General features: G+C 40.1%; 1 protein-coding gene across 1 annotated transcript; it reads right to left on the bottom strand.

Annotated features, from left to right (window-relative positions):
- On the bottom strand, positions 1-26,791 carry ACTR3 (actin related protein 3). Its single transcript, XM_048953764.1, has 12 exons — positions 26,575-26,791; positions 12,037-12,092; positions 9,114-9,238; positions 8,478-8,588; positions 6,932-7,027; positions 6,052-6,159; positions 4,258-4,401; positions 3,402-3,575; positions 2,782-2,874; positions 2,141-2,266; positions 1,208-1,291; positions 1-927 (listed from the first exon to the last, which is right to left on the bottom strand). Exons 1-12 carry the CDS (start codon positions 26,616-26,618, stop codon positions 832-834), a joined length of 1,257 nt encoding a protein of 418 aa, XP_048809721.1. The 5' UTR covers positions 26,619-26,791; the 3' UTR covers positions 1-831.

Here is a 26,791-nt window from a genome sequence, read left to right as displayed (position 1 = left end):
TAAAAAGAAATTTTGTGCCTTTATTGGAATGGTGTTAGGCTTTAAATACACCAATTTTGATAACCTGATTATTTGGTTTTAATTAGAAATGACACTACAGAACTGCAATACTGGTCCAAGTCTTGTCTTTTCTTTCTTTTTTTTTTTTTTTTTGTTTAAGCAAGAGATAGAATGAAAACGCACCGAGTAATCAGAAAGCACTAGGCAGGCATCGGTTAATCCAAGATAGGAGCTTCTTAGTTCCAAAAGCACTCGCGTTGCATGGAACCCAGGATTTAGATTGGCTGTGATTTGCAACAGCTAGTTGCGGGAATCATGATGACTATTTCTTTTTTTTTTTTTTTTTTTTTAATTTATTTTTCAAGATGGTCACTGGTAAATTCTTTTTTCCTCAAATATTACAGTTTCTTTAATCCGTTTTTTTTTTTCCCCCTCAAAGTATAAAAAAGTAAGAAATATAAACAAACTCCAGCTCTGTACCCATGAAAGGGTACAACTGAAGCATTAGAGAGCTGACTATCTATACACTGTCAAATCCCATCAAATCTTGGATAATTCATTAATATACAAAATATCAGGGCACAGAAAGAACTAAAATCCACTTTGTTACGCACAGATTCAAATAATCAATCTAAAGAAAAAACGTGATCATTTTGGCTTTCCACTACATCCGCATGTTGAGACACTTATTAAAATAACCTTATTTAATTGTGTTTGGTCTTTTCCTTATTGTCAAGTCATGTTTGTTATCTTAATACCGGCCATCAGACAAACAAGTAATCAGAAAGACTCCTCCCCTCCTCCCTATTCCTGACCCCTGCAAGGTCAGCTTTAAGACATAACTCCAAACACTGGGTTGTGACGACAGATGCTAGGACCAATTTCTTCATAGTCTTTTTTGGTATGGCATACTTGGTAGAATTCAGGCTGTAAGGAGGAAGAGAAAGAAGATCAGTGGTGTTCATATCTCAGCTTAACAATACTAACATTTATATAGTAAATAGGAAAAGAAGCAAACTTCTAAGCCTTTCATTTGCTTTTTCAGATCTTTGAAGCCTAATGCAAAAGCCTAGGTGCAACAGGTAACATTTGTTACTCAAAAATCATCAGAAAATCCCCAACTGCATTTATTATGAACTAAAGGAGAGATAAGAACTCCAAAAACACACGCAGGGCTCAGACATATTCAGCTTTATAGCTAACTTACTGTGGAAGCCAGCATTGATCCTCCAAACCAAACTGCATATCTTTGCATATGGTGTGTAATGACTTGTACATCAATGGGCTTAGGCTGCAAAAGAAAAAAAAAAAAGGAATGTATTTAAATATATTTAATTCTCAGCATAGAAAAAACAATCATTTCAAAGGACCGTATATTCCAAGTTTGCCTCTCACAAACTATCATTTTCCTAAATGCTGGGGATGTAAATATATGATTAGTTTTTCAGTTGTACAACTCTGACTAAGAACGAAGTGGTGATTTCATAGCAACAGCTATTTATGTTATCAGATATTAAAAGATACTTGCATTCATGCTGGTTTTCTCCTAAGAGCTCTGCTCCAGTTCCTCCTGTCTGATTATCCACCTTCAGTTTTCTGCTTAATTTCCTCAAAGTACTATTTTTCAATTGCAAAAAAAAAAAAACAAAAAAAAACCCCCATACTACTTATTTAAAAAAAAAAAAAAACAAACCACTTTATAGAAACACGTTTTTAAATTTGTCATTATTTTAACAACATATTATTTGCAGATTGATTAAAAAACGTAGCCATAGCCAATAAAATCATAGCTGTGCTCAGAATCACAACCTGAAGCCTGTCTTAGAAATAGAAATGAAAACATTACTGGAGCTAGGAAACTGTATAACGAACTTCAGATTTGTCTGCATGGCATATTACAAAGATGCATTTAAAAATAGTATTGTTTGAACTTGTCTAGTTATTTCAATCATTAAAAATGAATGAGAAAATCCCTTCATTCTTGCCTTAAAATAATTTAAAAAAATTTAACCTGTTAGTGTCATTTACGTATCCTGAGTTAACAGAAAAAAATGCAAACAGCACATCAGAGGTCAAAAGTAGAAGGAACCCAAATTAAGGAGAGAGATTCTTGTTAAATGCATTAGCTACAAGAACTAACCTTCAGTCTGCCACCACTAAGTTCTTCACTAAGTTTCAGTCTGGCATCAACAGTTCTTTTCAAGTCTCGCTGTAAGCGGCGCCCAAAGTCCCTGAACATGGTTGAGCCTCCAGAGAGGACAATATTCTGTTTAGAGAAAAAATAAATACATTAATTTTTACATTGTATTAAATTTCTAAAAATACACATCTCCAGTTTTATCCAGTTCTTAAATTCTACAAATTTCCTAATTTCTTTTTTGTTGGCTTTTTCTTTTAAACAAATTTACAAACATCCAGGTGTGCTTTTACCCTGCTTTAAGTTATTTACCACCTGAAGCATGAGAGAATATGAATTCTCAAAGAGGCTATCTTGTTAGAACCGTCTGTGATTTAAAATCCATTTATAGCTTAGCACACCTCACTTCTTTGGCTCAGATTATGATTTCCTTTGTTTCATTAAAGTTCCACTTGAGCAATGACACATCCCCTTCTGAAAAAATTATGTGAACGTAAAGCCTTCTGCTTTCCAGAAAAATGGTTTACTTTCTACTCTACTTTTAAAATACTTTCTTTCTTAATCACGGCTTCCAACAGATTTCAACACAAACCCCCATCCTCCCAGAACAAGTACTACAGAAAAATATCACTTCAGCTACTGACCTTATACAGAGGACGTCTAACATCAATGGGACAATTCTGAATAACTTCATCTACTACTTCTGAGATTGGTTGCGTAAAGTCAGGATTAGCAAACTACAGTCAAGAATAAAAACAGCCAGGTCAGCATGCAGAACCACATACAGCAAAGAAAGGAAGGCCAAAAATAAGGGGAAAAGAACAAACCATGCTACTACATTGGGGCTGTAGTGAAAAAAAAACGAATGGACTAGATACATTAGCTGTATTTGCTGCCGTTTTCAAAAAGTTTGAAAGAATATTAAACTCGAAGTATCTGTTCTGTCAGCTATTCTCCTAAATAGCTTTTGTTAATCACAACAGGTCAAAGAATACAAGCCCTTCCAGATCACAAGCACTGAAGAAAAATACCCTGACAAAAAAACAACTTTTTGATTGGAAGGAGTCAGTGCAGGGGATAGCTTTATGCTTAAGATTTCCCTACACAAGAACAGAGATTAACAACACCCAACATCTGGTATCTTTTTAGAAACAAAGAGAAATTTTAAACTTGCTTAAGCATTTCAATAATTTACAAATACTATTTGTAGGGAATCATCTAAAACGCGCCTAGAATGAAGTAAAGACAATTCATATCAATTTACCTCAGGATGGAAAAATATCTCTGGTCCCAGGAATCTCTCATAGCCAACATCAATGGTAAATTCTTTCTTTGAGATAGCATTAATTCCAGTATACTGTTTAATCCACTTTGTACCATCTGTGTCATACTTGTTAAATTCTTTTACTAAGTCAGGGCAAACGTAACTAAAACGTTCCTGAAAAGTAAAAATGTACAGTTCCAAGGTCATACAGTGTTTTCTGCTATTCATTAAAAAAAGCACACTTTTAGAAGAATAGTAACTCTTTCTTAAAAGCTTTGAAATTGGCAAATACAGAATCTGCCTCAAAAACTGAACTGATATCTACTGCATACAGTCTGATCATGGCTCTGCTAGTAAAGATCATTTCTGTGTAGCACTGAAAGCAGCACATCCTGCTGGGTTAAGTTACTTTTTCCCCCTCCCTCCTCCCCCCCAATCTCTATAACATTAAGAAATGAGTTCTAAAGTATACTGCAGAATTGCCATAGAAACAATGCTTAAGCCTACTTGAAGCTGAATATCTTTCAAGATAGCTTTGTACTATAAAAAAAGAACACATCAGTACTAAGCAAGAATAAGAGTAATTACACCTCTTTACATTACACATCCCACTAACAATACTTTCTACTAATATTACAATAATATTATAATAAAGGGGGAGGGTCACGTGAAGACTGAATCCTGGGCAAAGGAGACTATAACTCAATAACACATCTTAAAATGTATGTGCTTACTGTTACGTAGATATTTTTATATTCATTAGAAACAGCAATGTTAGGTGGAAGGAAATGATTTTAAGCGACTGCTATCAAACTCAACACTAGAACAGCTTTAACACTTGCAAAATTCACACTACCTTCACTGCTTTAGCTGTTTCCAAGGATTGCTCAGGAGGAATTCCTACTTCTCGCTCTCGCAGCAGCTGCTGAATGAAGTATGTTATATCTCGCCCTGCAATTGGAATGTGTTTGATACAGCTGCCAATCACGTATCCTTCGGCCTGTAAATAAAATTAATTGGGAGAAAGACATTGATAAGCATTCCTTCCAACAAAGATTAGAAACGAGGGGGAGTCACAGAGTGTCAACTCCTATTCACTACCTGTGATCATGAGATTCGAGCCTTTAAAAGCTGGCTCTTAAATACCTGAAGCCCACTTCTCAGGAGGCCTTATATCACTCAGTGAAGTGTTTTGCTTTGCATTTAGTTCATAATTATTAAAAGGTTAGAAGGAAAAGAAAGGTCACTGACACATAAGACAGACAGATTGCTATACTCACTATTCCTTGGCATTTATTTTCTCTTTAAAATGAGGGTACTCTTACCAAAAAGGTCAAGGAGCCATATAGCATGCAGTATTACTTTAGAATAAATGATGTGGCTCCATAGTCACAGTCACGATACAGCTCACGTGAACCAAGATTAATTTTCTGTGAGCAAAGGGAAAACGCATCATTTGAGCCCATTAACTGAGATGGCTTATAGCATCAGGCTGGCACAAACTCATCCATCAGTCTACCCTTACAAGTCATACTCATCCTAGAGGACAGTACTGGGACACTGAAAATATCCAGTCTAAATGCAGAAACCAGAAGCACTCAAAAAACTCCGCAACACATGAAAAGTTCAATGTAAATTCGTACTATTGTCAGTACAATGTTAAAAAACAGCTAAACAAGCTTTGAAATCCCAAATTGTTTTGTAAGGCTTATTAAAAACACGCCATCTCACACTTAACCACAGTGAGAACGAGAATCATTAAGAAATTTCTACTTTACAGCACAATTTTAATCACAGCCTAAGCTATATTTTGGTATAACAAATAAAAAACCACCTCAGGTTACTGCAGCATGATAATGCTTTAGAATTTTTACAGACTAAAATCTATACAATCTAGCTCCATTTTTCTAACAAAAATGGTGCCCAGATTTACATTTACATCCTCAATGAAAGATGGGCACTGGAAATAAAAGACAACTATTGAATGCTGCCATTATAAAAGTTCTAATTCCTTTTGCAAAAGGAAACACACACTTACCATAAGAACAATAATTTGTCAGTTAAACTACAGATATATATGTTAAAGTAAACGATCACACTAATTTCTGGTTTTGAAAACAATATATTGAAACAGATATTCAACATTATCATTTTTTTGTTTTTTGTTTTTTTTTTTTATTATTATTCAGGTAGGAAATGACACAGAGGGAGAAAAACTGGAAACAATATGAAATACTTAAGGGCAGATGTAACATTTTATTATAAGCTGACAGAATTAAACAGCAGCTTCCAAACTTTTTGGTCTGACTATTGCAAAGAGCACACTGACTCTTATGAGAAGAAGAGGCTGCAAATATGATAAGGCGAAGTCGTTTCACTGATCATTTAGCACAGCCTTACAAGTTATCTTTCAGGATCAGTCAATTGAAAAAAATACACTCTGACTAGTTCAGAGTGGGGAAAAGTTCTTCCAAAGTGTTCCTGTGGCACAAAATAAGCAACAAAACCCCACACCTCCAACCCTGGGAACTGTCTGACACTTCTCACGATTCCTAGCCATATTAAGACTGTGTGAATGAAAACTTCAGAGAAGTTGAAGGACGAACTGCTCTCCTTTTAAGTTGTTTCCATAGCTTTTAAGTATACTTACCACAGGAATGACATGAGTGACACCATCACCACTGTCTATAACTGTGCCAGTCAGTGTCCGTTCTCCTACTTGTCTTGACGTCCAAGATGCAGCTAAGGCAAGGACAGCCTTGTAAAAAGAGAACACAGAAAGTGATTCTTAGTAAAAACACTGCACTGCAGATGTCACAGCTTCCAACGTTGCCTTCTGATAAGCCCCAGCTAATGAGCATTCCAGGCATTTGAAAATGTTTTATTTTACATTAAAAAGTACTTTCTCTTATCTCCAAGTTACAAATTTCCAGTTCAAGTGCGATTCTTGGCTGTGCTGCAGGTTATGAACAAACATCTCCCAGAATTACATTACCCTTTCATATCTAAAATCCACTGGAACAAAATAAGTGCCTTCTTAGGACAGCCTGAAGTATTTTAGCATGTGTTTCAACAGGAAAAACCTTCGTCTGAAGTCTTGTTTACCAAACAAGTTCCATTAGTCTGCTTTCAACTTTTTCTCCTGTTGACGGAAACTCCCTCTTAGCAGTTGCTAGCGAAAAGTGTTTGAAATTCTCTTGTGGTAAGGAAAACTAATTTTGTAATGTGTGTATACAATAGTTTTCAAACAAACAACTACAGAAGCATAGCTTTTGCCTTCTTTTGCCTTCTGATGCTTTTTAAGCATGTCCAAAATGAAGACCATTTTTAGCTACTTCATCTTGAAAGGGACACAGCATTTAGCCCACTACCACAATTGTAGGGGGCTTTGTTTGTGCAGTAAGAGCTCTTACTCTATACCTAGAGCTGAGTAACGTACCTAGATAAACATCTAGCAGTGGAAATGGTGACCAAAAGCACATAAGAATGCTCCAAGAGTCACTCAAGATTTTAAATAGCTCTGCTCTTACCTGAACAGCAATATATAGTCCTGGAACATTGAAAGACTCAAACATGATTTCAGCAGTATATTCTCTATTTTCTGGAGTATTTAATGGAGGTTCAGTCTATGAAATAAAGAAAGACATTTTACTTGCATTCAAATTAAACACTTCAACTTCTCTCAAAAATCACCTAGAGCTAAGTTTTGAAAGATGAGTCATTCAAGAACAGCATGTAAAAATAGTCAAGTGCAAAGGGTGCTGTTAAATGCAAATGGTGTAATGAAGAAAACCAAGGAACACACATGACACGAACAGAATTATTACAAGTCACACTGTAAAAGCACAATGATTTGAATGCAAACAGAAAAAGCAGAAATGAGAAACATTAAAATAATTACTGTTTAAGAATTTACATCGGTGGTCCCATTTATGGCTTGGTCAGCTTATTATAACACATGCTTTCACAAAGAATCAAAGACTATAAACCTAAATATGTCAAATGCAAGGCTTCAGTACATAAAGTACAGATATTAAAGAAAAATCAGAAATTCACTGAAGAAAAAGCTATTTTTCTTCAAGAGGCAATGATTTTAAAACAGAAGTTTATAACTGAAATGTGCTTAACAGAGCAACTGACAACAGCACACAACGCTATAACATACTGTAGATTTTGTAAAAGTACCATACATATTAGCAGCCCTCTCCTCTAAAAGAGCATTTTGAACAGTACTCTGAGAAAAAGCATCTATCGTTTGTTGCATCAACCACATAAGTGTAAAGACAGGAGAGAATCAGACTCTTTATAAAGGTGGCACAACAGGAGGTCACGGAGACCAACAGCCACATGGGAAACTATCAGGAGGGGAAAAAAAAAGGCAGCACGAGAGTTGGTGAAGCAGTGGGAGAAGAGCCCACATTATGGCACCTCAACCCCTGGAGACAATCAAAGCTTGGATGAAGGGCCCTGAGCAACTAGATCTAATTACATCTTCAAGAGTGCAGTTGTATTAGAGTTTCTACAAGAACAACCAATGCACTCAGTTCCAAACTTATGCTATGAAATTCAAACTTAAAAGTACTGTTATTTCAATGGCTTTAAATGAAATGCTAAGGAACAGGAGAGGCTTCAGAATATCTGACCTCAATTCAAACCTGATATGTCCGTGTACCACAATCAATCCTTCAGAATTTCATAAAGAAATGACAAAATTTCACCCTAGATACACTATCCAGGTAACAGTACTATAAAAACAAAATTCTTGCAATTATATGTAGTCAAAACCTAGAGATGCTCAATGCAAGCACCACTGCTCAGTTTAGTGCATAAATAATAGAGGGAGAAGACAGAAGTGCGTTGGTGTGAAAGAAAGCTTGCAGTTGAGACTCAATGGCCTTCAGCATTTTCAGAAAGTTAAAGAAATGTAAATGTGATAAGCCAAGCTAGGAAATCATGTGTAATTTACATTTCCTTTATTTTTCAAGATAAGCACGTTTGTATTTGAGAAACGTTCCACAAATCAGCACAAAACCCTTGTCATATACTATTTCATAGGCACGAAATAATTTTACCTACCAAAAGAAAATAATGGTCCTCGGGTTCTGCCCTTAAATACTTAAAGATTACTTGCTCCATAAACCTTTCCATCAGGTCCCAGTCTTCAACTATACCATGGCGGATGGGCCACTGTTACAGAACAATAACAAAGTGTAACTGAAAACAAACTTAAAAAACAATGTTTTCAATTGCATTAGAGGTACATTATCAACGCCTAAAAACCTTGCATTAGGTTGTCCCTATCCCAACCTGACATCTATTTGAAATTCTGATCTTGAAAAAACAATATGTTAAGTGTTTCTCAGTACAACAGAATGGTGGTACCAGGAATAGTGGTACGAGGACAAACCATGGGCCAGTATCCTGATTCTGAATGGCTGATAGATTCTTTCTTGTTCCTTGAGATGTTCTATCTCCTCCTAACAGTCTCTCAGCCACTCATCAATTCAAAAGAAATACGTTGCTATGAAATACTGTGGGGTCCCTCCCCCAGTTCCCACAAACTCTTGAAGGTCAGCAAAACTGATTTAATATCAAATGTTTACAATAGTTTATAAGAAAATAAAATTACAATTCAAAAAGCATTTTACAAGCTTTTTATTGTATACTTGACGATTTCTAAGAGTAGTGGAAAATCCAAATGTCTCTCAGTACCTTGGTTGCATAAGTTGGTTTTTCTATTGCTTCATCTCCAATAAAGAAGTCTAAATCATCAACACCTTTCAAAACCCTTCGTTGTGCCTGATCAACCACTTTTGCTGATTCTTTGATAGCAATACCTTTAACAAAGAAAACAAATGGTATTTTAGATTATACATTCAGCACTGAGAAAAAAAGGAATCTTAGCATTGTGAAATAGGAAAATACTGCAATTATATTCATCTTTGGCTCTGGCATAAGCACAGAAAAGCTGATACACTAATAATTTATAGTATAAATCTTTCACTTCAAGGAATAACTGGCAAAAGTTAAGAGACAGCATCTTGGTAATTTATTCTTCCACAATAATTACTCATTGCAAATAAAGAAAAAAAAACAAAATAGAAATACTGGTAAGACTAAACATGGGACCTAGGGAAGATGGATCAGTGATGAAATACCACAAGAACACAGACGACTTTTTCTCTCCTCTTTTACATCAACTCCCAGACTACCAGGGTCACAGCGCCAGCAAAACCTACTGTATTTTTTCCAAGCATTAAAACACAAGTGGGAAATTTGCAGAAATAAGAACCAAGCATTAATGTCAGCCCCTGTTACTTAAAAGTTGTCCTCTGAAAACTCTCTCAAATGCAAAACTATTTCAATCCTCACCTTTACCTAAGCGCTGTTTGATCAGAACCAAGACAAGCTCACAGAGCCTGCGGTCACACACAGCTACAGGATTTGGAAACGTGTAGCACGTGAGGCTAATGCACCCCAGTGCACTGGGAAGCCACATTCTTCTCCCCTTTCCTCCCTTCTGTGCAGCAACAGAAGAGCTGTGCAGCCAGTGAAAATGAAGCGTTGCAGAAAACTGAACAAAATATGACAAAAGGCATTATTTTGAGCTCCTCAGGAGGAAAACTGCATCATACCACAACTTCTGTAGCAGCTTACAGGAGAGGAAAGAGGAAGCAAGAGGGTGGGAGCCAAAAAGCAGAGGGGTAGGTAAGTAGAAGCTGAATTTGTGCAGGGGATGTTGTAAGGCCAGTGTTTGCTGCAAGCAAAAACAGCATCTTGCCAAGTATTTTTCAGGGCTTGCAGACTCGGGGACAGCTTTGCTGTCCAGATGTATGTTAAGTTCACGTGGTTTCAAGTCAGTCATCAGCACTTGCCACAGCATTCTGAAAGCTTTCACATCCCACGGGCTTCACCCTGCTGCAGTCTGAGAGATCTCAACACACAGCTGGTCAGTGCTGGTTATGCAAGTCAGAAGTGAGAAGTTAATAACCAGAATCGAGAACTACAGCATGAAAACACAAACAGGAACATAAACCTTGCTTTAACGGTGCTGAAGGTAGGCAGCACTCCAACATTTCTGTAGGGCCTTTGGCACTGGCTGGCTTGGCACAATAATATGAACATTCAGGAAAAAAAATAATTTTCATGTTTAGCTACTATTCAGTTATTTCCCCCCTTTTTAATATAAAGAGTCATCTAGTACGTCAATTATCATAGACAATTTCAAATGTATAATAAATTTGGAAAACTCCTGGCTTACTGAAAGCTGACTATTTTAAAACAGGTCAGGATAACAGGATGAAATGAAAGAAAAAAATCAAGCAAGACAAATAATCTGCTAGATCTTAAAAGCAGACAGCAATGAAAACACTGAACAAGTTTCCTCAAAGAACTGACCCATTGCATTCCCACTTACTTCACTTTTTATGCAAGCATTTGTCATCTCTACAGAAGCATATTCAGAACTAAGCCAAAACCACGATATAAAAGAGCGAGATAAAACTTCGTTAAGAACAGGAGTGAGTAAGATAAGCAGCAAGTGAGCAAGGGTGAAGGAATGCTGCTCCAACTGGTTCCATAGCAAGCAGTTTTTGAGAAGAAAAACAAAATGACCACATGCCCATTCCTGGAAATCAAAGATGAAACCAAAACACATCTTAACTGAATTATATTAAGAAAATATTACGACATCAGAGCACCTTGACAAGATCCAGCATTTTGTAACATTTGAAGATAATTGCTGTTATACTCTATTTTCAATTTCTCTAATGTGAAGAAAATCTTTCTGTGAAAACCACTTTTGGAAGCGTGTTTTGTACCCACCCAGAGAGCCTGAACTACCAGAAGTTCTTTTCTGAACTGACTGCACTTAAGTGTTGTTACTTCTAGCACCTTTCCTGTTGTATTTACAAGGAAAATTGGGTGCACTGATTATTTTTTTAATCAGGATGTAATACTTGAGTACTTTGGCTGAGATGAACAACGACAAAATGCCAAGTAGTGTAGAAGGTCACTTCTTTCACTTACATGAAGCATTTCTAAAGAAAACTGATTGAGCTCCACTCTCCAGACTGGAGCCACATCCCTTCAAGTGGCAGAAGCATTTCAGAAAACAGTGAGTAAATAAGCAGTTTTACATAAAATAAGTAAAATTACTTCTTCATCTGCAAAATAATGAATGAACTAGCACAGCTGTGGTACTGATATATACCTGGAAAGCGTAACAGCTAAAACCCTAGAGATTAAAACACTGTATTTTTTTATAATTATTTTTTCACTGGTTATGATCACCTGAAGTGTTTTCTGATCTATCAGCAGAGGAAGAACCTGCTAACAACAAATATAGCTGTGCTACTGTTTCACATTTGAATTCAACTTCCTAAGAGACTGAAATCATATTACTACGCTATTTTAATGAATTTATCTTCTTAAATTGAGAATCAGTTACAAAAAGCAACAGGTCTGAAAAGACCTCAGGGCAATGACAATTTGCTCGTTTTTAACTGCTCCTTTTTAACTGCTCCTTTGTATGCAGATGCCATTGTAAAAAAAAAAAAAAAAAAAAAAAAAAAAAAAAAATCACTGAACTGTTAAGTGTAACATCAGTATTTAAACACAAGTAACAAATACTTACAGGAAGGAATAATAAACTGTGGCTCAGTGTTACCGGCATATCCGAGCTTCGTATACCTGTTAAGGCAAGAAAAGCTTAGGTTATAATATTTAATATAAGAAACAAATATAAGTCTTTTAAAACAAGAAGGGAAATGTGATCATTTTAATATGGAAAGAGGTGTGTTCACTGAAAGCATTTTTGAGAGGTAAAGCAATGCTTTGAGTTCTACTCAAGTGCAATTACACTACTAAACACCAAGTACATCATTCAGTTTATCAATGCTTAGGAGAAAAATTAAATACTGAAGTGATTGTTCCTGCCTGCTCAGCCATCAGTAGGTCCATCCAGCATATTTCCATACAAATAATGTGAGCTGTAGAAGCATACAGAAAAGTCCCCCTTGCCCATGGGCCACCAGCCAGGTGTGGTGCAGGACTGGCACCACTCACACACAGAAAGCAAGAGAACAGCTACAGAGCTCTACCCACAGCATTGCCAGAATGTACTATGATAGATGATATACCTATCCATAATCAAATACAAAAACTGACAAGATTACCAATTAAAAAAAAAAAAAAAAAAGACTACTAAATTTACTGTACCAAACCTACCTAGCTGCTGGAAGCATTACAAAAGACTGGAGCAACACAGATTCCAAAATGTGCAAAGCAAGGAACACATCGAATTTCAGCAACAGCCTCCATAGAAGTACAAAAGACCTAACAGAGACTGCAGTTTCTTTATATTGATGGGTAGTTGCATCAACACAGTCAGCAAAAGCAAGGAGCACTACAGCAGTACCTCTCTAATTCTCAGCAATGGAATACAAACCTGGCAGACCTTAGGCAACACAGGGCAGCAGTAACTTTAATAACCCAGAAATCTGTGTCAACACTACAGCAAAGCAGTAGGCAACGGCTATAGTAACAGGTTGGGTTTTCCCAGGCAAGAGGAGCTTCACAGGTTGCTCACGTTCCCAAACACCTACACAGTTTCTACTGCTGACAGTAACTGTGCACATCAGTGCAGGACCAGAAGTGCTATTCTAAAGACAGGATCAGGTGCTTAAACAGGACCTCATCTAAAATGAAAAGCACTTTCAAGAGAAACGTTTTAAGAACTACGAAAACCATCTTCTCTGTGACCTGCTAACAGGTTATCGAATCAACAGAATATCTCAAGTTGGAAGGGACCCAATAAGGACCACTGAATTCACTCCTGCAAAAAGTTTGGTGTCAAACTGACCAACAGTAACTCGCACTGAACAAGGAAAGTCAAAATACAGTACCTAATGGAAGTGAGTTAAACACCAAAAAGAAACATACACTTCATGCAGAGATCAGCACTACGTACTGCTGAACTTGGGATAGGCAACTCACCCTTTGCAGACTCAAGTAATATGAAAACCATTTTTGCAATCTGTCTTAGCCTTTAGTTCCTAAAGGAAATCTCAAGTAAGAATTCCATAATTTGATGCTTCTATAACCGTCAATGCAGAATAAAGCTTTCAGTTCTGAAAGAAAATGAAGAAGGCCAGCAAATACTGACTCACTCCCCCCACCTTGCCATGCATACCAGGAACTGCAGCACACAGGATTTTAAAGCTAACCTTGCAGAGGAACTTTGGACCCTGAAGGCTACATACGCCTCCCACTAAATCAGAAGTGCCTTCACAAGCAAAGAGAAATTTCACTGTTGGGCTGTTAAAGTTCATCTTTCAAAGCAAAGAAAAGCTGATCTGTTGCAGGTAATGTACTGTTTGGTTGCTTGTGGTGTTGGAAACCACCCAGCATACACACATCCAGCAAGCCAAAAACAGTCAAGCTGCATTTTTAAATAAAAAGACTCTATTCAGACATAAAATCAGCACATCTAAAAATAGTATGGCCTACTCAGCAGAAAAAAAAAAAAAGTCTTCTGACACACGGGAAAAAGTTTCCCATTTTTAGATTTCCAAATAAGGAGAAAAAATACAAAGAAGAAAACCACATGGATTCTGGTGTCTGAATACAAAGCATTAGTGCAGCAGCTCTCCAATGTAGCTCCCAGTGCAATGGTTCACATTTCCAGTACACGACAGCCTCCTTGCCCAGCTATTGCCTGCAGCAGGATGTCAGCATCACCCAGCACAGGCCAGGGCAGTAACCAGGCCTCCCCATCTGCCCCTTAAGGCATTTCCCTGCCTGCAGTGATTGGTGCCACTGGGCTCTGCACAGTGCCAGGGCTGCTGTGGGCAGGGTAATGCACCAAGTGAACAGCGAGCTTCAGCAGCACATCACCACGTCCACACACACTCCAGTTTCAATGAGGTTAGAAGTTTAAAAATATATAGAAGTGAATACAAATCCTCAGCTTTCTGAATATATAGTCTAATAAAAGCTTTCTTTAACTTGCTTTGGCAAAAAAAAGAGTACTGCTCAGATTGATCTGATCTATTCTACTGTTCCCATTTGAAGTAAACTGCTTTTAAATCACACAGAAAAAGCAGCAGTACCTTGGGCAAGCTGGATTTTACAATATATGACTTCCACAAAGCAGCTCACACACAGCAACATGTGTCTGAGTAATGGATGATTCACAGGGGAACAAGGCACACCCTGTCTTAGACCAAAGAAATGCTGATATTAGGATTGATAAGGCAGTACCAACTGAGGATCACATTTCCCAGCATGTCACAGCTTTGCTTGTTGCTGCATGCACCACAAAGGCAACAGGAGCATCTTCCATGAAGGAAGGCAGACAGGTGGTCACAAGATATAACTCAGTTTTCCAACACTGAATTGGAGGCACTGAAGCAGTAGAAGAGGAAAGCACTGTGCAGCCTCATACAGAACACAAGTTAGTCATGCAGATTTGTATAAAAGTCTGCAGCAGAACTGATTGACAAGATCCCCAAGGTGAAAACTTGCATCCAACCTTCACAGTAAAGGTGGTTTCCTTTCTGACCATTCCTCCATCTGAAATGCTGAACACATTTTTGTGGGGGGGATATACACCCCACAAAAAGGGGAAGTTAACAAAGGCTCCTTCACACTTTGCTAATCTGCAGCTCACCGTCAACACAGGAGCATCTGTACAGTGCCACTCACCTCAAATTCACACCCTGGAATTAGAAAGGGGTTCTGTGCTGATCTGCAGGAGATTGCTGAGGGGGCAGACACAAGGCTCTTCACAAAGCTCTCTGCTGCACCAATGTGATCTCTCTCATTCCTGCTCTCTCACCTAGAATGGACATCTCTAAGGCTATGACATGAAAGCAGAAAGTTCACTTGAATGTTACTTACCTACCAGTAATGCAGATAACTTTAAAGTTGAAAGGAAATAACACTTAGAGCAAAAGCTTCAAGTAAGAATGTCATTAAAAAGCCTCTTGTCTGCAAGCCATGACCGTGTACCTTTTCTCTATTTTTTTCCAGTCTGCAATAAATGTCATTTTGCTTATATCCACCCAAATTAAACACCCTAATTCTACCACAACTGCAGTTCTAACAAAAGGCCAAGGAATTTGGGGATGACTGTTTTGCTGGATAATGTATCTGTCCTGTATTCTGAGAATTACATGAGGCACAGCAGCCCAACACAAGCCATATCCTACTAATTTTGCAGACAGCCCTTTGCTAAAACACAGATAGTCAAGTGCAGGCAGAGAGGAAGTACAGTCAGAGCTCTGATCTCTCCTCAATGGATGCTTAATTATTTTATTCCAGCATAACACAGACATGCATACCAGAGAGACACGTTAGTTTTTGCAAGATGCAGCCCATGTGAATTCTGCAAATGCTACTGTGCTAGCAAGAGCAGCAATGATCTCTGCGTGTTACTCAGCGCACAGGACCACATCCCAGCCATGTAAAAGAAACACACTGAATGGTTTAAAAGAAGCCATTCCCCTATAATATTTGAAACTTGATATAGATAATGAAGATCCTGAGTTCCAAGACTGGGGTTAAACTGAACCGCAGTTTGAAGCCAGATGCTCAGGACTCCAGTGCTCCCGCTGTCCTTCCTGGCCAATTGCCACTGACCCCAGCAGCTTCTCTGATCCCTGGGCTGACCTCAGTCTCATTCCCAGCACTAAGGCTACTTCATGGATCCAACCCCAGGAACATAACTGAGAAATCAGTTGCATGGGACCATTTCTTAGAACAACCAAGAACAAAGAGAAGCTCCCAGCCAACAGGGGCTCAGTTACGTAAACACTGAACAGTGAATAATATCAAGTCTGTTGCCTTTACACTTGAACTGCCTTCACTAGCACAGCCTGCTGATCTTCTACTTAAAACCCAGCCTAATAGCCTCAGAAGATAAGGCAATTCTAAAGGGACACACACGCTATATTTTCAAAAGGGAATGAAATAAATCAAATGGCCAAAGTGCTAAGTTTTTACCAAAAAGGAAAGGGATTCTGCCTGTCAGTCTGCAGCTCCTTACAGTCTGCTCATGCAACCCAGCAAGCTGTTGCCTCCTGGTAACTACAAGAAACACGTGGGGTCCCACACTGCTGAAGCAGGAATGCTGCACATCAAAACAAATAAATCACAAGGGTAACAATTTCAGCAAAACCAACTAAATATCCTTTCCTGTTTTAACTGGTACACTGTCACAGTTTATAAGTTATTAGCTGTCTTGTGTCTTCCGATAAAAAGCTGACTTCAAAAAGCAAAAAACTTTTTCAGGAAGGATGAATCCTGAGCTTTTATACACAACGCCTCACCTGACTGGAAAGCCTGAACAAGCCTTTGCAGTTTTATTTGCTGCTTTTCTTCTTTTATCCTTCTCAAAATCCAGATGAGACTGAAAAATCTGGGAAGCAATTATTTCCTGAGCCCCCATGGAGAGAAATGACAGGAAATAGATGGTGAAGCAAAGGAAAGCCATCCTGCCCCTTTAAAAAAGCTCCAGCACCAGGTGCAAATTGCTTAAGCAGCAGCAGATCACCAGCAGTCCCCGAAGGAACTGATTATATTAGGAAAATGGGACTTGCATTAATAAGTTAGTATACTATCTCTTTTCAAGTGTCCTTGGTAAAACACAAGATAGCAAAAGTCTTTGGAATGAGTCATGCCCTTCACACCACTTTATATCTTCAGTGAATATAGCTCATCTTTCACACATCATTGCTTCACTTCTTTAATAGCAACTGCTCAGATCAAGTCTTAAAACATCCACTGATCAGATGTTTCAAGGAATCAATAGTGAAAGCTGAAGAATTAGCTCTACAACTGGAAAAACACAAGGTTAGAAGTGCTCTTACAACCTTACATCCTGTTAAGGTATAGATGAGACACCATGGGGTGGTGTCCCCCCCACTCCCCCCCCAAAAAATAAAGAAAGGTTAACATCACTCAGCACACCCGGATAATGACAAAAAATGCTGTTTTTTTTTAATTAGCAGCTACATCTACAACTCAAAGGAAAGACAGCACTGCTGTCTACGTGTGAAATGTAGCTTGAAGAGTTGATAACGAGCACAAAGTCATGGCCACACACAGATGAACAGAACCCTCAAAGTGCACACAAGGAGCACAGAGGTGGCAGCAGCAGAGCCAGGTACTACAGGATATTCAGAGCATGTTCAGCTGCATGTTAGAACTGCCACCTGGAAAATCCTATTAGCAGCAGTCTGGAGTGGTGACAGCACTGCCACACAGCACAGCGCCTAGCTTTACTAACATTTGGGCAGAACAGAAGAGAATCTATTTCCAAATTTGTTCCATGTTTACTTACATCAGTAACTTAAATAAAAACCCACCAACCACACCAAGAACTTGACTGCAGAAGTTCTCCTCTCCTCATGTAAACAGCACGATGCATTTATCATGAGAAACTCCACAGTACAAGTGAGTCACAAAAAGCATACCTGAAAAGCAGCCCGTATTTAAACACCGAAGACCAACAAAGTGTGGGTCAGACACTGATGGTAACAGCTCAGTATGCAGTCCCAGTCAATTTTATATATATATATATAAAAAATATATATATGTGCTGTCCAACTCAGATATTTAATGCTAATATGTCCTTTAGCACAGAAGAGTTAGCTTTGCTTTCAATACATTTTCTTCAAAGTGAGAGAAGCAAAAGGCCTTGGATATTATCTTTGTATAATGAAAGTAGTTTGTGTTGGCAAAAGCAGAATGCTCTCTTTTTTCTTACTACTTCCTATGAGACCTTTCCACTAAATCATTTTAACAAGCATCTTAACAGTGCCTCTGTGTTACACCACACCCACACAACACGAACTGATATTGCTGGTGTTTTGTTTGGGTTTTTTTTTTTTTTTAGTAAATTTGTTTTCCATTTGTATGTAATTTCTCTGAGTGCTTTTGACAGCCTCGTTACTCCATGTGAAGTGTCCAAACAGTGCAGAAACAATACCCCAAGTTCAGAAGTCATCACAACTAATCCCTCACACTGTACATTTAGCTGTACATTTATTATGAGGAGGAGATTGACTTGGCAGTTCTCTACATCATTTGCTCAAAATAAGCCAAACACTGCAGACATTTAAAAAAGAGAACAGATCAGCTATCTATAAATTCTCAACAGCTAAAACAAGAAGGATCAGCTCAAACACAATTTCTACGGACACAAACCACTTATCACCAGCACCTCCCTGCATACAGAATGGGCAGAACGTTTAAGCCACAATGCAGAGAGCCACAGCTTACAGAAACCTGAACAACTGTGATGTTCTTCTCAACAAAAGCACTGCAGCAGCTAAAACCATGGAGTTACTTCAGATTGAAAGAGAGAGAGGTGATCATTTATCCACCCCTGAATCAGTAAGTATTCTATTGTCATCCCAATCACAATAGCAAAACCTCAGTAGCATTACTCTGAAACTCAGCAGGCCATCATGTCACAATAAGGAGCTGAGGAGCCCACAGCAAGCCCCATGAGATACCCTGGGCCCAGAACACTGCCCACCACCCCCAGCAGGTAGCCAGGTGTTTGATATCAAGAATACACTTGCATTAAAATACCAGTGTGCATATATATCACATTACACCATGCTTACTTCAAATGGCTTTGAATTAGAAACAGTTGTCTTGGAGAAAGATGTGCCCTACTGAGCTGCAGACAAAAATACATCACTGAATTTTGGTTTAATAAAAGAAGCAGGTCTCATTTAGTGAGATCACTCACATTCTCAAGTCTGCAAATATGCAAGCAGTCAGACTGTGAAAGTTCTTGCAGATGATAAACAGCATGAGGAAACCTACAGCAAGTCATGACAAAAAAGTGAATACTGAAAAGACTGATGAGACGTTGCATCAACCAAATTATTACCACTTGGATTCATTCAGTGGTAGCAGGATACAACTGGAACAGAGCATTAGCAGACAACCTCCTGGCTGCAGGCGGCACAAACACAGCCGGCACACAGCTGCAGCCACAGGCAGCAATCACATGAGAATAATAAAGAGAAAAGAAGCCCCGAGGAGGGGAGAAAAAAAAAAAAATCCAAGTTTACCCAGAGCTTTTCCTATGTCTAGGCTTAAAAATGCAAGCTCACGCTCAGAACAAGACGATGAAAAATGAAACCTACCCTACAGAATATCAGTGGATGACATAATGACTTTTCATATTGGGTGTAATCACAGAATCACAGAATTGTAGGGGTTGGAAGGGACCTCCAGAGATCATCGAGTCCAACCCCCCTGCCAAAGCAGGTTCCGTACAGCAGGTCGCACAGGTCGGCATCCAGGCAGGTCTTGAACATCTCCAGAGAAGGAGACTCCACCACCTCCCTGGGCAGCCTGTTCCAGTGCTCCGTCACCTCACTGTAAAGAAGTTCTTGCGCATGTTTGTGCAGAACTTCCTATGCTGCAGTTTCTGGCCGTTTCCCCTTGTCCTGTCTCCACTCACCAATGAAAAGAGTCCGGCCTCGCCATTCTGCCCCCCACACCTTAGATATTTATAGACCTGGATCAGGTCCCCTCTCAGTCTCCTTTTCTCAAGGCTGAACAGACCCAGTTCACTCAGCCTTTCCTCATAGGGGAGATGCTCCAGACCCTTCACCATCTTCGTGGCCCTCCGCTGGACTCTTTCCAAGAGATCCCTGTCTTTTTTGTACTGGGGAGCCCAGAACTGGACGCAGTACTCCAGATGAGGTCTTACCAGGGCAGAGTAGAGGGGGAGGATCACCTCCTTTGACCTGCTGGCCACGCTCTTTTTAATGCACCCCAGTAAGCCATTGGCCTTTTTGGCCACAAGGGCACACTGCTGGCTCATGGCCAACCTGTCGTCCACCAGGACACCCAGGTCAATCATCCCTGGCAATCAATTCATTTAAAAGGAGTTAAAGAAATATATTAGCAGAACACCTGGAAATGACAAACATCAGTGAAGTTTGTCACTGATACAAGTGCCCGTATCAGAGTTATTTTAACCACAGGTTTGCATTCAAAGCTGTATTTTTAAGGGTCTACTCAGTGATATCCATTGCATCTGTAGACCAACATATGTCTGCTTTAGTTCAACAACTACAACAAAGATTCCCTTTATCTAAGCAAAGCAAAAGATCAGAACATTTATGATTACAATTTTATTTAGATTGCTTTTGGATTTAACTTTTTTCATTCAAGTCTTTAAATGAAGAATGTCCAAGTACTAAAAAAAAAAAAGAAGTCAGAAGTCCAAGCCTTTTTACATTTCTTAAAGAAAGTCTGCAGCGATGTTTCAACATTTTGTTTCATCACGCTGAAGATTTCAGTTGCATAAACTAAAAGAGCAACTGTAGTGTGTCTTACATGTGCCTATACAATAGCATAGGAGATGGATTACTACTCAGGAACTAGTACAATATTTCTGAATTCACTGATACGTGTTTTCAGCAATTCAGACGCTCTAACACATATCACACTGGTACAGCCAACATGCTTTCTAGGCAAAGCGTCCAGCCAAGGCAATAACCTACAATCAAGCAACAGGGAGAGAGCCTGCCCTGTGCCACCCATCCCTCCCTCAGGCCTTTCATCACCACCAGGGTCACACTGAAGTCCTGCTTATTGTGCAAGCATCCCACATGCACAACTAGAAGCCGTGCTGCACATCAAAGGGACTCTGTTATCATTACATTCAGCCCATGGATCCAAAACAGTTTTGTCCTCCACTCAGAAGTGTTTCCCTCCATCCCACCCCTTGTCTTTTTCTTCTAATTTTTTAAATACCAAGCTTAAGTGGGAGAAAAGCAGGATCAGAAAGACAGAAGGGTATCATAAATCTCATCTGAAAGCATGTCAGAAGCCATCTAGCATGTAAACGGATTCACTGTAATGGAATTCCTATGTAGAGAAAAAAAGAATATAAAGGAGACCGTGTAAATAAAGAATACACATTTCAAACCCACCTCCAGTAATTCCTGATTATATTGCACATTGTGTCTTTATAGCATAACATGCATAGATAGTGATATACTATACTAACAGACAACAGAGGTCACCATGGGTCCACAGAACTCATTTGCAATTATTTAAAATGGGTTTTGTTGTTGTTGTTGTTTTCTTTTTTTAAAACCACAGAATTCAATCCAGCATAACACCTTTTTTTTCATACTAAGGATGAAGCATTTCCTCCTTCCTCCCTGACCACTCATTCGCTGGCAAGCAAAAGATGTTCTTAAAATCCTGGAAGCCTATTTTTCCATATTCCATTAAGGAATGACTTTGTTCATGCTTTCCGTTCTGAAAAAATGACTTTTGGGATGACACAAAGTAGAGAAAATCATCCCAAAAGAGAATGCTTTTATGAACGCTGGAACCTCTGAAAGGTCAGGACAAGACATCTAATGGAAATGTTAACTGTTAGGATATCAGTGCTGAAATAATACATAAAACAGCAGTTAGGATTTGAAAATCTGTAGAAATAGTCCATGTTTTAATGTTTGGAAAAGCTTTTCTAGGCCTGACATAAGATAAAGTTTAAGGAAATTTATGTCAAGTATCTAAGATGTTAAAATATAGGCTATTCCTCCCCTTTACTTTGGTTTTATAGCACTGGATTTCTCACCTCATAATTGCTGCCTATTGAAAATCTAATAATCTTCATGGATGTCACGCACTGACACTACCAGGTCAAAACCAAAAAGAGAAATAGAGCAGCACTGTCTTGTCATCATTTTTCCCTTTAGAAAGCACTCAACCAATAAAAACTTTGCTCTATTTAAGAGTATGAAGATACACAGGTGTTGCATAAAGATTAACCAGAGAAGTAACTGCTCTGCTGCACACACCCCCAAGGAACTCACAAAGACACAGCTCCAGCTGAAGTACCATACACTGCACATCAGCCTTCCTTCATTTGTAGGAAAGCTGGTTACAGGAACTCCACAGGAAACTCACAGGGAGACAATTATCTCCCCAGTAAGTTGGTAGCTTCAAGACAGCCTGGAAATGCTGAGCAGCCTCCATCTCCCAAGCTCTCAACTGGCTTCGAGGGCCTCAAGTACTCCCTGTGTGAACAGCATAGCATGGATTCCTCAAATCAGCTCTGAAACCTTCAATTCTCCCCTAGAGTACAGGAAAGAAATGGAAGAAAAAACACACTCATTTCTGTAGCCTGTATAATGGAAGTAAAGCAGGGACCAGCTTGACATATCAGAGGAGACGCCAAAAAGGAACTACAAAAGATATTTCCCACACAATCACGTAATCCCATTTACTCAGAAGACTAACATATAACCATGCCTACAGAACAAATTCTGGGGTACATCAGAAGAAAGTTACTCACTGACAACACGCAAATATGAGTTGCTAATGGATCCACCTGAGAGCTACAACTGCATAAAGCCTGTAGAAAATGGAAGGGTTAGTACAGAAAATACAAATGCTTCCCTACAAATTGCTTTCACTTCTAAAATTAAGTTCTCATGCTGGACCTACCGTAGGTTACACAGCCACTTACTTCAGTGCAACTGTAGAGGCATTAATTTGAACGCCTGCAATTAGCTGCCACCCAGATGAGCTAATTCAGTGTTACACGAGTTCATACTAAGAAAAAAAATTAGTTCACAACAGTTACAGAAAGACAGCTAAAACCTAGATGTCAGCCTAATCAATCTCAATTCTGAAGTGGCGTAGGAAGAGCTTTTAATCACGATTTTCAGGCTGTTCTGTACTCACCCATAGAGACTTCAAGAATGATTGAAACACACAAAAATACAGTGTAGAAGACTACAGACTAAGAGGCTTTTCCTTTCTTTGATACATTGTTCATATACCTTATGGATATAAATCTTTTTTGCGTGTGTTTTAAAATGTACATAATCCTCACACACACTAATTGTGAAGCATAATTCATAGCATCATCATCATCATAATCCACCAGTGTTTGAGACTGAGAACTGGAATTCTGGACATCTAAAACACAGGTGCTACTTCTCAGCTCACTGCTGAGGAGACAGGGTGCCTGCATTGTGGGGAGAGAAGGGAAAGTATTCACAACAGCCAAGTTAAATCACACTCAGTATTAACGTGGACAGTGACATCCTGACTAACATCTACAACCTTGTGTTACAACTGCAATATACTTAAAGCTAAGTCAGCCAACTCAATTATAGGAAGAAATAACCGTTTTTAACAACTGCTTTGAACTAATTGAGCTCTTCTGATACGTCATTTCCACATCTGTAACCTCATTATGTAATTAAGGAGAAGCAGCTTCAAATAAGTAGGCAGCAATCAGGTATTTACCTGCTCTTAGTAGGCACTCATTACCTTGTTTTCTAGATAGCAGGTTTGGTCAAGCAAAGAATGCACAGGAACTGGAATTCACCTCTCCAAATAACAAGTGTAACACTGGAAGAATTATCACTGCACCCATAATCTGACTAGCATGTCAGTGACTTCACCCATTTGCCAGCTCCAGCTGCATGACATGCACCTGGACCGTCCCTAAAACATTTGACTAACTGTTAACACACCAGACAACAGGTAGGGCACTCCCTCCATAGCCCTTTCTGTGCTTTGTTCCCTTCATGCTCTGTAAGGGGTTCTTAACATATGCCTAATCTGTGCAGGCTGATGCTGAGAAGCACAAGTGAGCCACCTGCCCCCTCTCTCAGCTTTCTCCTTCTCCTCAATGTTAGCTGGCAAAAAAAACCAAAACACACATTAACCACTCACATCAAACTGCACCCAGGTGAACCTGTGCCTACATGCATGACATGCACAGAGGAAGATTTGCTCTCCAAAACGTCCTGTACTTATTGGAAAACTTGGGCACAAAATCTTGCCTGCTCTTAGCAACATAGCTCCTTTTTCAACCTTTTTGTATTGATTATACTTTTTAAGTCTCTCCTCTTGTTTTCAGGGTCTCTCTCTAACTTGTCTTGCCTACCAAAATCAAAGAGAGAGACAATGCCATAGCTGAGACCTCAGCTGATCTTCACAGAGCACACTTACATAGTTTGTGTGTAGTAACCTTGCTTATACAAACAAAGTGAGATGGGGCAGGGAGGGGTGAACCAGAAGACAAAAATAAAAAGAGAGGGAGGGTTGCACTGGGAGATGCACTCAGTGCAATTATGCTACCACATCCTATTTCACTACTGCTACTATTTCACTACATCCTTTTTCACACTTGTTCCCCCTTTGTCTCAGGCATTAGATTTTTCCTCCCTTCAATTTGTTAATTCTCCACTTCACACCTTTATCTACCAAAATCGGCGAACTCAAACATGCCAAATTCTCTGTTAGTTTCCAAAATTTAAAGTCTCCTTCCACAATTCTGTGGAACAGAATAAGAAAGAGGAACCTCACGCTATGAAATGCATCAGAAACAGAAGTCAAGAGAGCAGAACTGTTTGTGTCATTTTCAAAGAAACACAGACTGACAGTAAAACAGCACATCAGAGAGATCTCTGAAGAACAAAATAAATAAGATAGAACAGTAGGGAGATTCGGTCAGCAGCATACAATTGAACATTACAGCATGCCCTGCACAATGAGGTTGACTAATGGTGCACTTATGTACTGACTTTCTCCAGGAAGATTTGTTCTTAACTCTCAGGTCCCTGGGTATGCCTCTCACATCAAGAAGACAGTGTGGTTTCTTGCACAGCTGAATTCTACTATGTTGCTTCCGGCTAGCATCACTAGAAGCTCTGATCAAATTGCCTGACTCTAGTAATTACAATCTCTACTTTCAACCCTCCCCACCATGCCCACTAACCATATCACTCACAGCTCTTGGCTCCATCACCTCCACTGCAGCCTGTTCCAATTCACTATTACTCCTTCTGAGAAGAAACTTCCTAATATCCAACGTGAACCTCCACTAGTGGAACCTGAGGCTGTCACATCTCATTTTATTGCTCATTACCTGGGAACAGAGGCCAATCCATCATATTATGCCTGTATTGCTTCCAATACATGCAACCACACGCTCTCATTCCTGCTGCATTTATCCCACACAATTTTCGGGTTTTGCTCTTGCTCTAACTATAAATATGACTTCTGTACACAAACATTAAACATACAGACACTACAGACATATACAGCTGCTCTTCTTGCAAGAGAATTACTAATATCTTAAACCAAACGCATTCTTTGGAAGAGAAGATGAGGACGTGCTTTCAGTTTCAGATGAGCACATCCCTTCTGAAGTGTATTGTTAATATCTAGCCCTAGGCTGCATTCCCTCAGAAACGTCCCCCATTACTTGCAAGAAAACAGACGAGAAACAAAACAGAAAGACAAGCTTCAGAACCATCAGCGCTAGCCAAAGAGGAGCCCACACACCAGTACTTCTACTCCCAATAAGAACCCAACACAGAAGGGCTCAAACGAAACATTCTGTCTGTACGACCGCACTGCAGAGAGCGGCTGCGGCGTGGTTTTCACTTCCTGAGCGCTGCTGTGAGCTGCCAGTGACCCCAGCAGCACCCAGGCCGTGCGGCAGCTCAGCAAGGCAACCAGCACCCAGCGCACGGTGGAGGAGCCGAACCCGCGGAGCTCCCTCCCTAAAGGGCCGCGCTTCACGCGGCACATGGCCGGCACGCCGTCCTCTTCACCTTTCTGCGCGCTGCTAAACAAAAAGACGAGTTTCTAAAACGGATTTGCTTCAGGTTTGACACTGAAAACTGCCTTATAAGGTATAAAAGCCTGAAAGCAGGAAGAGGCTTTGACAAAACTAAGGAAGTTCCTCTGCGCTTGCTCACTGGCGGGGGAGGGGTCCTTTTTTATTTTTTTTTTTTTCCCTTTTTCTTCTTTTTTTTTTCCTCCCCTTCCACTGAGAGAAGTAACATAGGATAAATGACACGAGCCGCACGCACAGAAAATCACCACCACGAGCGCGGCCGGCCGGCAGCTCCGAGCAGCGCGCTCCGCAGCAGCAGCAGCAGCGACGCCCGCCCTCAGCGGGGCTTCCACAGCGCCCGGCACCGCGCCCGCAGCGCTGCAAGCAGCGGGCACGGCGCCCGACAGCGGATGGGGCGAGGGGAGCGCGCCGCTATCCCGCCCGGCCCGGCCCTCCCGTGCCGCCGCACGCCCCTCGCCGCCATCTCCAACGGCAGCCGCCCCTCCCCGCCGGAACCCGGCTGTCAGTGGCGCTCACCCCGTGCCGCAGTCCACCACACAGGCCGGAAGCCGCCCTGCCATGCTCCTCGGTAGCGACGGTGCTGGGGAACAGCGGGCAGCCCTGGGCGCGCTCCGGTTTCGCTCGGCTCCGGCTCGGGGGGCGAGGGCACTTCCGCAAGGCGGGCGCTCCTCCTCCCCGCCCGCACGCACGGCCCGGCGAGCCCAAGATGGCTGACCCGCCCCTCCCTGCGCGC

This window comes from Lagopus muta, chromosome 8, assembly GCF_023343835.1.
Source record: "Lagopus muta isolate bLagMut1 chromosome 8, bLagMut1 primary, whole genome shotgun sequence".
Taxonomy (NCBI): Eukaryota; Metazoa; Chordata; class Aves; order Galliformes; family Phasianidae; genus Lagopus; species Lagopus muta.
The sequence above is the reverse complement of the archived record's forward strand: the minus strand, read 5'-3'. Positions and strand labels throughout refer to the sequence as shown.

Bases quoted from the DNA above. Each gene is read 5' to 3' on its own strand.
- ACTR3 (XM_048953764.1), bottom strand. From the start codon at position 26,618: ATGGCAGGGCGGCTTCCGGCCTGTGTGGTGGACTGCGGCACGGG. The intron at 9,239-12,036 runs GTAAGTATTTGT...TCTTTGTTAAAG, and splicing joins ACAGTTTATTATTCCTTCCT to GTATTGCTATCAAAGAATCA. The intron at 928-1,207 runs GTAAGTTAGCTA...TCCTCCTTACAG, and splicing joins GATCAATGCTGGCTTCCACA to CCTGAATTCTACCAAGTATG.